At 46.9% G+C, this 12,703-nt stretch overlaps 1 protein-coding gene across 1 annotated transcript in view; it reads right to left on the bottom strand.

Moving 5' to 3' along the window:
• Positions 1-11,946: 11,946 nt before the first annotated feature.
• Positions 11,947-12,703, bottom strand: part of LOC117580784 (carbonic anhydrase-related protein 10) — a 43,921-nt gene continuing 43,164 nt past the window's right edge. The window contains exon 9 of the mRNA XM_034267479.1: positions 11,947-12,595. Coding sequence (XP_034123370.1) covers positions 12,573-12,595 — 23 coding nt within the window. The 3' untranslated portion in view covers positions 11,947-12,572. The remainder of the gene's footprint in view (positions 12,596-12,703) is intronic.

Here is a 12,703-nt window from a genome sequence, read left to right as displayed (position 1 = left end):
ATTTTTACAGATGGCTTGTCCATTGAGTTAATGCTATGCATGTGCATATGAAAAGATCTCGGGCAGCGCAGTCGGCACAGACGCTCAGCGGTAAAGCTTTGTGTGAATTCGGCCCATGCACAGAGAACGAACCTCCGCAGCAGCGGAGAAGCAAGCAACGTTTTCGGCCTCGAGCCGAGAGAGCCGAGAGCAATGGTGCCAAACAATGCAATCGATCTCTCTCTCTCTCTTTCGCTTACCCTTCCTCTGCGAAACGCTCTGAGAGGTGAATGCATGGAGAAGATCCGTTACTACCGTGCTGAGTATGTCATATGCACAGATGCGGCGGATAAATAAGAGAACGGTCTTGTCTTCGTGTCTGTTTTGTGCGCGCCGACCCCAAGTCTACGCCTCTGTCCACAGTTTAACAAAGAGGAAGAGGGGGCGGGAACACAAAACACTTCAATTGTCAACAATGTGCTCAAATGTGAATGCATCAGCAGCCACTGAAACCACTCCGCGCTCTCCTTCCCATTTCTTTGCTCGCTGGAATGAACGGTAAGGTCTGGCAAGGGGAGCAGGTAGAGACAGGGGCACGGGCACGGGCACAGTTAAGTCTCTCTCTTCATGCGAACATTTTATGTGTGCTTTGTGCATAAAACTCGAGAGTCCCGAAATTGATTTCGCTTCGATTTAAATAGACATGACTCCCCGCTGATTCTATGGGGTAGACCTGGGGACACATACGAGACGCACACGGTACCAGGGCCATTCGAAAATTGTATGGCAAGTAAAAGTAAAAGTGTGCATAAAACGACAGGCAGCAAGAGCCAAATAAATAAGCCAAATAAACAGCCAGACGACAGGAGGGGTTAGGGCGGCGCGTGGGGTGCTGGCTAACTAGGCGAAACGTCGAATGTCTCACGGAGCTCATTTAACGGCAAGAGAGACGCAGAGAGAGAAAGGGAGCGCCCAACACCCCTCCAGCGATATTTATGTGCTACGTTAACCTTGCCTTTGTTCCGTATTCTCACCTCCGCCACCGCTCACGCTGCCTCTGCGTGTGTCAAATAATGAGTCATAAAATTAAATTTCATTCTCAACGCGATCAGGGCTTAAGTTCGATTTGCTTTAACAGCAAGTCCCCAGAGCAAGTCTTAAGGAGAAAGATCTCCCTCGAGAGACTCAGACATGCCCATCGTTAATACGAGATGCAGCCCTGTGCCAATGCCAGTGCCAGGCCCAAAAACTCATTGATTATGTGGGGGCGGCAGAAGCAGGAGCAGGTAAATAAACACATCAACCTATTGACACGCACCCACCCACTCCTTTCGAGGTGGGGTTCGCACTTCTTAGGCTTGCCCCCCGTTCCTTTTCGTTTCGTTTCGTTTCGTTCTGTTCCTTTCCTTTGTCTTTGTCTTTGCTCATATTTCGAGGTGTGACAAAATGAATATGTTAACTGCTCCAGCCAACGCATAACAACCCCACAGAGCACCCCCAACCCGAACCCCCAACCGAACGTCTCGTCCTCTCCTTTGTGCGTGTTGACATTGTGGAATGGGGATGAGGTGTTTAGTAGGCCTTAAACTTTTGGCGTTTTTAATGAGCCGCCACACAAAACACGGAACGAACAACAACAACAAGCTAAAAGCGAAAAGGAAAACGAAAACGAAAAAGAAGAACATTTTCGCATGCCAAAGAAATGCTCAAAGCGACATTTGTCATGCAACTTGAGGGGGAGCAAGGAGCAGCAAAGCCGCTGAAGACAATGGCATAGAGATGAAAGTTCCAGCGGAGTTCGTTGCAATCACGAGGCCAACAAACTTCCAAGGGTTATACCACAGAGTGGTGTGGATGAAGCAGCTGAAACAGCCCAAAAATATGTTAAATAGAAAGCAAAAAGAAAGACTTTAAAATATTTGAGCTCTAAAGATTGAAGGGAGCAGAGTCTGCAGACATTTTGTAGATCCTAGTAGTCCTAGCAATCACAACGTGTCGTGATCACGCTGCCATCACTCGCCACTCCATCGGTGTGCCAGCTTTTGTGGGCATTTCTTTCCACATATGAAACCCACATAGACAACACTTCTGCTAGCAAAGGTCATAATCAAATTTTATGGCTAACACTTGAACCATCCGAAGTGTGGGGCAGATCGTGGCATGCAATGCCACCCGCAATGGAGTGAGACTTTGGCATCGACTGCCAATTGCATAAAAGCCAATTTGCCATGGCTGCAAAATAGCTGCAAGTGGCAATTTATTAACACATTCGACACAGGGACTCCAACACACATGGACACACGCAAAGGACACACTCGAAGGACACACATGAAGGATTGATTTTTGCAACAGTTGCAAGATGGAAATGGCAAACGAGCTTCGATCGAAACAATTTCATTTGGCATCCGAGAGCGAGAGAGAAAACGAAGAGAGCCGAAGCAAGCGAACCACATACAGCTTGCAGCATGCAGCATGCAGCAGCCAGCATGTGGCTTGTGGCAGGTGGCAGGTGGCAAGTGCACCGTCTACGATTATTATAAACGCTCCGCCTGACGAGCACAAAATGAGCTATGCAACTTAGACGTGGCTACACGAATCGAGCGGTTCTGGTTACTGCTTCCAGGTTGCAGGTTGCAGGTTGCAGGTTCCTGGTTCCTGCCTCGAGGTCTTTGGGTAGCTACCCCGCCCCAACCCTCTGCAGAGACAGCGACAGCGACAGCGACAGCGACTGAGACCTGGGCCATCGTCTGTATGAAATAAGCAAAACTAATATTTCAACGCCATAAATCATAAAAAGAAATAGAAATTGCTGCAGCCCCATGGACTTCTTGTGCTCCAGCTCCACCAGCTCCTGAATGGTGGCGGCAGTGTTCCAGTAGGGGCATGGTGGTGTCAGTGGCAGGGGTCAGTGGTGGCAAGGGGCTAAAAGTGAAGCGTGTAGAATATTTCGCCAAAGGTGGGAAGGTCGGAACCCACTTTGCGAGCCAAAACAGGTGCCCATCGTGCACAGTGGGCTGTATAAGCAAGGATAAAGCTGTGAATAAAACTGAGTAAAGGATCTCCAGATGCAACTCCGTGGGTTCTTGCAATCATAGTTGCAACTTCATCTGCTAATGCCATTCGATTCAGTGATTTGGCCACTGTTCGAGTATTGTGCAGCAGTTTCTGTCTTGCCCCACGGCGTGGCAAGTGGGTGGTGCTTGGGTCACCTGTTCATTGTCATAAGTGCAGTTTACATTCAATCTAAACACTCACCGCCTGCCCCCTGCCACCACCAGGCATCCAGGCAGGAGCCAGTAGCCAAGGAGCCAGGGAGCCAGGGAGAGAGCGAGTTCAATCGATTTCTATCTGGCAGCGCATAAATCGTTTTGCCACATGCCCCTTGGTTGCCTTAACCCTGGGCGCCTCCACTGTATCGAAACGACTGCATCGAACATGTGCATAAATCGTGGGACAATCCATAAATGCATAGAGAGGGCCACAGCAGGGCCGAGGATAGGGCAGGGCAGTGCAAGGCGGTGCAGCACAGGACAGGACACTGCAGGGCAATGGGAAATTGTATTTGTGGTTCAAATCGACACAATAGTTTCAAGCACCGACTGTGAAATTATACAAAAACAACAGACAATCGAATCGAAACGAATCGAACTGAATGATTTTGAATACAAATCGAATGCAAGTAGCGTCTCGAACACTTTTCAAATGAATAATATGCACCTTGGCACCTACAACCCTTTGTCAGGGATTATTGTTAGCTTTAGGGTTGTGTGTGTCTAATCCCTTTTTCCACCATTAAATCCAGCTTACGCCACTGATTAGCTGGGAACGTGACTGTTGCGACCGATGCATAAGTATCTATAAATTCCCAGTCTCAGCCCCCCGGTGGCAATGACTTCAGACCAAGGAACAACTGGCTGCTGCTGCTGTTCCTCTGACACAACCTTATTTACTGTTTGCCCCACGTAACCCCAAATCGAAATCGAGAGCAGAGCATCCGAGGGAGTACGAAGGTCCGAGTGGCCGTGTGGTATCCGTGAATGTCCGAGTTGGAGTTGGACTAGGATTCGGAGTTGGAGATTTGCATATTTTGATGATACATGACTCTCTCGCTTCGATGACGGCTGATGCTGCAGCGGGAGGGCATGAGGCATGGGGCATGGGGCATGTGGTGGCCCATCGTATGATTTTATGCAAAATCGTTACCCCTAAAAATCGCGCGAAAATTCAAAACGCGCGGTTTTTGGGGTCTGCATATTTTAATTTCCTCTTTTGTTATGGGGTTCTGGCCACTCGCCACTCGGCTGCTGTCCCTGTGCCAGTACTCCTGTGCTGGCATCCTGCTGCACCTGCAGCTGCTGCCCGTTAGCATCCGGCTACCAAAAGTCCACCACACAGTGCGAGACAGAGAGGGGGAGCGGAAGGAGGAAGGGCTGCTGCCTTGTCGCATGCGCTTGTCCGGCCGATCGGTTTGTTGGTTCGTTTCCCAGTTTGCAGTTTTCATATTTCCAATTTGCTGGCCACGCTTCTGACAGCCAACAGAAGCCCTTGGCCACAGTGGGGTGCATGCATTTTTGGTTGCCAGAAATTTGCCTGTAAATAAATTTGAATTTTGGGAGTGAGGACAGCAGACTCCGCCCTGTTTGTGCTGCGATCAGCTCTACAGGTGGCAGAGATCATCATCAAAAGCTCTACCCTGTTCCAGGGTATTCCATAGTTGTGCATTTTCCATGTCAAGCGTTTTCCCTTTTGTCCGTCGCTTGTCCATTTTCTTTTCCTGTTTCGATTTGATTCTGTGGCGCTTTTTAGTATCGAAATTGAAAATGCAGTCGCACGGCCCGGCCCGGCCCGGCCCGGCCACGTTTCGTTTGTGTTTGTTTGTTTGTTGGTTTGTTTGTTTGTTGGTTTTCCTTCTCCGCCATCCCATCCTTTTTTGGGGTTTTGCATGTGTAATCCGATTGCGGCGGAGGAGAAGTGAAATGTCTGCGAACGTCATCATCAGGCACTGCCGTTGGATGCTCGTCTACCCATCTGCCCATCTGCCTGCTGCAGGCTGCCTCTTTGTGTTTGCCCATGAAATTGAAAACGGCACCAGTCGCGGCCACAAATTAGAAGAAACCGGAACGCAGCAAGCCCCATCGAAATCAACAACAACAACAGCAACAGCAACAACAACGAAAGAAAAAAAGCAACAAGCAAAAATAATCAATAGCCAAGTGGAATGGCCATTGAACCCAGGCCCGAAAAAGAATCCTCCAAATCTATTAAAGCCAAGACACAGAGCAAAGGAGCTCAGGCTGTGCTCTCAGGGTGCCGGGTGCAGGCTCTGCCCCGTCGTTTGTTTAACAAATTTGTTGCTGTTGTCGCCCGCCTATTAACACTGCCCTGCTGCAGGGGGGGAAGCTGCGAACCAGAGCCAGGATATCCGGCATTTATTTCGTTGCTCTGCCGCTTCTTTTTTTATGCCTCGATAAGATGCGTTCGTGGATGCCGGAACATATGCCCGTGCCGCCCCGGAACGGCACAGCGCAAATTCAAATGGGAAATGAAAGAGATTTTTATCGGAGCACAACAATGGCCAACGGCCAACGGCCAACGGCCAACAACGAAAATCCATTTTATCATCTTATTATTATTATATTTATTTATTCGGACTACCCCTCGCCCACTGTGAGGAGCAAAACTATTAAATAAAATTGCTGTTTGGCTTTGATTACATTCAGTTGCCGAACAGGTGAGAGTCCCCACCACGGAAATTGCCCATCAAATCCGATCATTCGATTCTCTAATTAATTTTGGATAGTCTCTGCTCTCAGCTAAGGTCCTGCCCATAACTACCCGTACTTATGCCCATCTGTTATTCAATTGTTATAACCTATGGCCGTTGGGGGACACATTCTAGTGGCTTTTCCAGGGTATACAAAAAGTCAGTCGCCTTCGCGGTTCGGTTTTCCTTTTTGTGTTTGGTTTCACTTCTAATTTTGTTTGATATTCTTTTTTGTGTGTTGACTGCGTCGCGTGGGGAGACCTGGGGGGAGACGACACTCTTATGACGGCAGCTTTATTGTTCCATGGTGGGCGTGGCGGAAATTAGTTTTTTTTTTCTTTTTGCTCTCCCCCCTTACAGTGGCGTCCTTGTGTGCCGTGGCTGTGGCCCCTCCTTGGGCATTGTCATTAAAATTGTAGCGGAGAAGGCTTTCGGAAATAAGTAATTGTTATGCTGTTACAGGTAATTTCCTCTCGGGCCCGGGGATTAGCCTCGGGCAGGAAAACTCTCTCTGAAAACCTGAAGAAAGCAGAGAGACACTTTGTTCGCTTGTATATACTCTATATATATTTATATATATAATTCTCGTATATTTGTTGTTCTCATATACAATAGAATACATTTCTATGGATATACATATGTAATAATAATATTTATTTATATATATAATTTGTGGCTTGCAAATCTCATTTTATACACTATATATTCGAGGGTGGGGGGCATACAACAAGGTAGGAGGGGGCAAGCTGATGGGGATTTACAGTAAATACATGTACGATATATCCTTTATGCAATGCAATTTGGGAGCTTGCTCTAATTATTGGTATTTGTATTTGTATTTGTATTTGTATTTATGCTTTTTATTACACTACACACTTGGTGTTTGCCTTGGGTTTTTGTTTGTTTCTTTGTTGTTTTTTGGTTGTTTTGCTACTTAAATCGTTAAACATAGAAAGCATTTAGTTTTGGTTTTCACTATGTGATAAATGTATTTCAATACCCTTTATAGTTAATTACGCTAATATGTACGCTATGTGTAGGATTATTCGGTGGAGTTCCTCCAACGGGGTTCCTCAAAAAAAAAAACACCATTAACTCTCTCTCTTAAGTACTCTGGCTATGTGCAACTTATGGAGATTTTGTATCTAGTTTTGCTTAGGTATTCCTGGCCATAAATCCACCATAATTTCTGGCAGATTTCCTCCATATTTTCTCAGCGTTTTCCCTGTGTGTTGTGTGTGTGTGTGTGTCAATAAATCAAACTCAAATTGTAGCCAGCAATCAGCGGCGTTTCACATGCGATTTAAACAGTTTTTCGGGCAAATTAAAATCCTAAAAATATATTTATGTTTGCTTGTGTGGATAGGGAAGCCAATCCCAAAATTCAAATCCAAAACGTCCACTGCTGGGTCGGACTTGGAGTACAGCAAATATTTGATTTGGCAATCAAGCGCAAATACAACAAATTTGCCACAGGACTCTGTCTGTGGTTGGCTCGGAATTGTGGGATTGGAAAAGGGAAAGGGGAAAAGGGAAAAGGGAAAAGGGAAAAGGGAAGAGCGAGTGGGTTAGGCAATTGCCGTGTCCTGTTCCTGTGTCAAATGCATGTCACAACAAACACACACACACAGACACACTCCCCGCACGAGCCTCCGTATGTGGAGGGAAAGTGTGAAATGAAAACACGGCAGCAACCGAAACGCGTTACAAAATGTTAATTTGCAGCGACATCAGCAAGGGGGAGGGGTTCGGTGGGGGCGTGAAGGCATGCGGCATGCGGCATGCGGCATGTGGAGGTGGAAACTCTGCGGCAGGTGCCTCACTCAACCACAGGGCAGAAGCAGGAGCAGCAGCAGCAGCAGCAGCGGCGGCAGCGGCAGATTTGTGCTTTACAGGCATTAACAAACAACAACAACGACAGTGGACAGTCGACAGCTGACCTCCCCCCCCCCTGCCACCCAAAGGTCTCTGATGCTGCAACAACATTTGCAATCAGTCGCTGACCAACACTGGCACCAACAACGTTGATGATGACGATGACGAGCAACCGCTAACACCGACCGAGCTGCAACCAAATGACCAATGAGCCAACCACTACACACACACACACGCACACACACAGCGAGAGAGAGAGAGTGAGAACTTGCATGTGTCAGGGCATGCTTGTCGCAGGTATTACCCATTAACTTGAAGCGACTGCAGGCATGCAGGCAACAAAAGCTAAGCTTGGGATACAATTTTGAACGGAAAGATCGCCACTTATTCGTTTCACTCGTTGCTATTCCAGCAGCTTACTCGTAGCTCGCTAATCGCTCTACTCGCCACTGCGCGTTGTCGTTAATTAGCAGCAGTCGCAGCAGCAGAGTCTCGTTCATAGATAGTCATAGATGATCCTGCACTCAGGGTACCTAATGCGTCCATAAGTGCAGCTGCAATGTTGCTCCTGGCTGTTGCTGCTGCTGCTGCTGCTGTCGTTGGGTCAATGTTGATGCTGATAAGTAGCAAAACATGAGGTCGCCTGTAATTATGCGAGTGTTGCAAGTTAATTGCAATTGTGTGCAACTGACGGTAGCGAGATTAATTAAATTCATCCCAGGCAAGCCAGTCCTCCCACTCACACACAGCAACAGCCATGGACCATGGACAACATGCTCCTGCTCTCGTGTGCTGGCTGCCATCACTCAATGCCAGGACAAGGCTGTGGGGACAGTCAATCTGTTTATTTGCTTATGCCGCTCCACCAAGCCCTCAACCCTTAACCCTCTGCCAACCCATTTGCCATGGCATTGTCTGCGTCTGTGCGGTGTGCATTGTTTAAAGTTTACTAATTTCATGCATATCGCTGGCAAAGCCCTCCCAGAACACACACTCACTCGGCACTCTAACCCCTACTCGCCATTCCGCCACTCGCCACTCGCCACTCGCCACTCGCCACACGCCACACGCCGCTGTGCAGTAGTGTTAGTTAAGTGATTTATTGTCGCAAAATTGTCATTATTAAAAATTAATGATGTCATAATTAAGTGTGTGCTGCTGCTGCTGCTGCTGCTGCTGTGCTATGCATTTTATTGTAAAATGATTTACATGCATGCAGGCATTGGGGCTCGGGTTGGGGCTGGGGCTGGCCCTGCTTTGGACATTTTAGTTAGTTGCGCGGTGCGGGATGGGTACAATTTATGAACTGCAAACAACAAATATGCTCAATTCAATTTAATTTCCATAATTTAATTAGTCTTGTGTGGACAACAGCGATAACCCAACCCCAGCCCCCAGCCCCCAGCCTCCCTGCATGTGGCACTGTTTGGGAGGGGGTGGCGTGGCAGGGCAGAGAATTAGCATAACCAGTAATGGAATCTGCGTTGCATAAGCCCAAAGGCTGTGTTTGGCTGCGCTCATCTGCTGCCGGTTCTGCATCTGCTACCGCTGCCGCTGCCGCTTCTGTTTCTGGTTTTGTATAGAACTAGATATGATAATCTACCATAAAAGTCCGCACTGCCAGCGAGCTGAGCTGTGGGTATTTTTTTGTTTGTTTGCCATGGAATACCCTAAATAATTCTGGCAATGAATGGAGAATCTTTTCACAATTCATCAAAAAATCATGCTTAAGCTAGATAATTATTTATTCAACTCCATTTGTGTCAATTGAATTAACATTCATCACTCTGATAACAGGGTATTGCACGGTACGACTCTGACTTATCAGCAAATGAATGGAAAACGAATTTGTCTGTTTGTCAAATTGGAATATTTTTCACGCCCATTCCAGCAACGCCTCCGCCTCCGCCTCACACTCCCACTCCCATGATCGATGGTTGTCTTTTGTCCATGTCTACAGTGGCCAATGGCCAATATATTAAAAATAATCACCGAAATGACCAATAGTCGAAATGGTAAAATGGTAAAAATAAAAAAGGGAAAAACGTGCGCCAAATGGCCAACTGCAATCTGCAGCCGAAACTGCATCTGCATATGAATGCGAAAAAATGGAATCTGGTGTAAAAAAGTAGCCGCAGTTTTTATGGCATCGATAAAATGCCACTTCCTGTGGCCGGAGCTCCCCAAGAAGACAGACTAGCTGATACCCTGCACCATATGGCTGGCAGTGATGGGGAAATTCATTTGCCATTGGGGGGAGTGAGGCTGTGTGTGTGCTTCTGTGGAGTGCAGAGCGCCGTGCCACCTGGTGGCAAGCAAATACGAGTACTCGTGGATGCTGAATTAAAGGATTGCCCGTGCGATATATCTATAAAAAGAAACATTTATATGTACATATGTGTATGGGTTAATATAGGCTTTCCGGCCGATGCGGAGTGCCGACTCAGAAGCTCTGTGGTGGCTCGCTGCCAGCTGGACTGTCGGGCCTTCTGCCCGCCTGCCAATTTCTGTCAGGTTAGCCCCGTTCTGATGCAGTGGTCAACTGGCAGTGCCCTCGGCTCCTCGTGAAAGCAGGATAACTTCGTGCAGAACTCACCGCAAATCAGTTTGGCCAGAGCGGCCAGAGTGCAGCCCCCGCACCGCACCACACCATATCATTTGATTGATTGAAAGTCAGCCAAAGTTGGAATTGGGTTTGCTGATGGACTGGGCCTTGCCCTGCCGCTGGCCACTGGCCACTGACCTGGCTAATTAGTCAGCAGGCAGCAGTCAGCAGTCAGCAGTCAGCCGAGGAGGGCAACAGAATGTAACTATTGTATACACTCTCCAGCAGAGACTCCAGTGTGCCATGTCGGGTATATTTTCCTCTTTGCTACACTTACAGGACATCTATGAGGCACCGAATGGGAAAGCATTCATCCAGCTGCTGCTGGTTGTAGCTTCCTCCTGCTTCATTCACTCAAATAAATTACATTTGAAATGTATTAATTTAAGTCATAATTTTCCATTGGCAAATCCCTCGATGCACAACACAACAACAAAACAAAAACAGAAACAGAAACAGAAACAAAACAGAGCACACAAAAACTCGAATGAAAAACTGCAAGAGTTCCAACAGAATGCGAAAAATACGAGTGTAGAGCAGAATGCGAAAACAAAAAGCAGCAACAAAAATGTCAACTTGTGCAAATAATGCAAATATTTATACAAATTATTATGTGATTTTGTAGAGAGAGAGAGAGAGAGAAGCCCCAGACCGAAACCTCTGCCCTTTCCCCAGTGCCCAGGCTGTCTGGCTGCCATTTAGGGAACAAGTTATGCAGCATTTGGGGCCAGTACGGTGTGGTGCGGTGCGGTGCGGCGCAACGCAGCGCGCCGTATACGTAATCATTTTCCTTTCGGCCATTAAAAAGTTGATTTTTATGCGGGCTCTGGACTCCGGACTCCGGACACTGGACTCTGGCTGTGCACTTTCGTATTTAAACGTGATTTTAAATAACCGCAACAGATTTTGTGGTTTCATGTTGCATTTGCTGTTCGATAAGCGACAGCCGCCTGACTGCCAGCCGCCAGCGAGGCCCTGAGCATTGGGCACTGGGCAATGGTCACTGGACATTTGGTAACTGGGTTTGATAAGGTCTCTGCCCCCCCGCCCACCGGTTACACCGGTTCCCCCCGTATTGGGGGCAGCGATGCTGTGGTCAAGTCCATTTAAAATGCAAAATGCACGCATTTGTGTGGTGCCCGGCAACATGCCAGTGCGCGGCGTGCATATCGGGATTATGGATTGAAAAGAATGCGCATACATATAACCAATTCATAATTTCAAAATTGGAATTAAATGTGTGGCAGCGGTAAGTGCAGACCGAAACCCCGCCCTGGCCCTGCTTCATTGAAATTGTTTTGGAGAAAGTTGTTTGCGATTGCCTTGAAGTGTATTGTTTTGCAGTGAATTTTGAAGCTGCAGCCAGAGTATGTTTTCTTTTTGCTCTATTTATGCATGGGTATGTCTACAGGAGATTATCATATTTAAATTGGTTTCGGTACGGAGTTTTATTGTTACGACTATTACTGGAACAGCGCCTAAATCACACGCACAAAGAGAGCCAGCAACGGAATGGTCGGTGTTTTGGGGGTGGGTTTAGCATAATGCTCTCTCTCGCTCTTCTCCATCATTTGCCTACGGCTATCGATAGACCCACACAAACATATACAAATACCGCTATGTGTGTATGTATTTGTGGTGTGTGTTTGTATTATTATTATTACTATTATTTTGATTTCTTACTTGCAACTTTTTTGCCTTGCATTAAATATACAGCATTTATTATTCTTAGTGTTATTATTATTATGATTATTTATGATTATGCTGGTAATTCTGCTTACTAGTCATCGCTATGGCTATCGTTCTCGTTATCGTTATCGTTATCGTACTTACGCTGTATTGCATTCAGAGCCCTACACACACATTGACCTAAAAAAAAACACACACACACGCACACCCCGAGCATCTCTGACAGCTGCAATCAAAGGAGTCTGATTGATTTCGTGGGGGGCATGGGGCGGGTGACCCAAAAAAAATTGCACATTTAATGCTAGTTATCGTTATCGCTATCAATATTATTCGGCTTCACTTGATGCACCTCCTATATATGTATTTATGTATATGTATGCACGAGTATGTATGCGTGCATGGATTTCATTTACGCCCACGCTCTTCTTTTGCTCTTCCTCGTTACTCGTTACTCGTTACTCGCTCCTCATTGCTCGTTACTCGCTCCTCGTTCGTTATAGCTGCTGGGCACAGCATCCTCGATTGATCTTTCCTCAGCAGCATCGCCGGGTTGTATATGTATGTTTAGTGGAAGCTCCTGTTGCACGCCGCACGCTAATTACGTCTGGCGCTTACGTTACGTCACTGCGTCATTACGTCAGAACGGCCATTAGTTACGTCTTAGTTCTGTTTCCAACTGGTCGCTGTAAAAGAATTGACAAAGACAAAAGTGTTGTATGTTAACTTTAAAAGTGTTACAAAATGTCTATATCCCTCAACCTAAACTTTAACCATTGACAATTATCCGTAGG

The sequence above is a fragment of the Drosophila guanche genome, unplaced genomic scaffold, assembly GCF_900245975.1.
Source record: "Drosophila guanche unplaced genomic scaffold, DGUA_6, whole genome shotgun sequence".
NCBI lineage: Eukaryota > Metazoa > Arthropoda > Insecta > Diptera > Drosophilidae > Drosophila > Drosophila guanche.
This window is presented reverse-complemented; position numbering and strand designations above follow the sequence as displayed.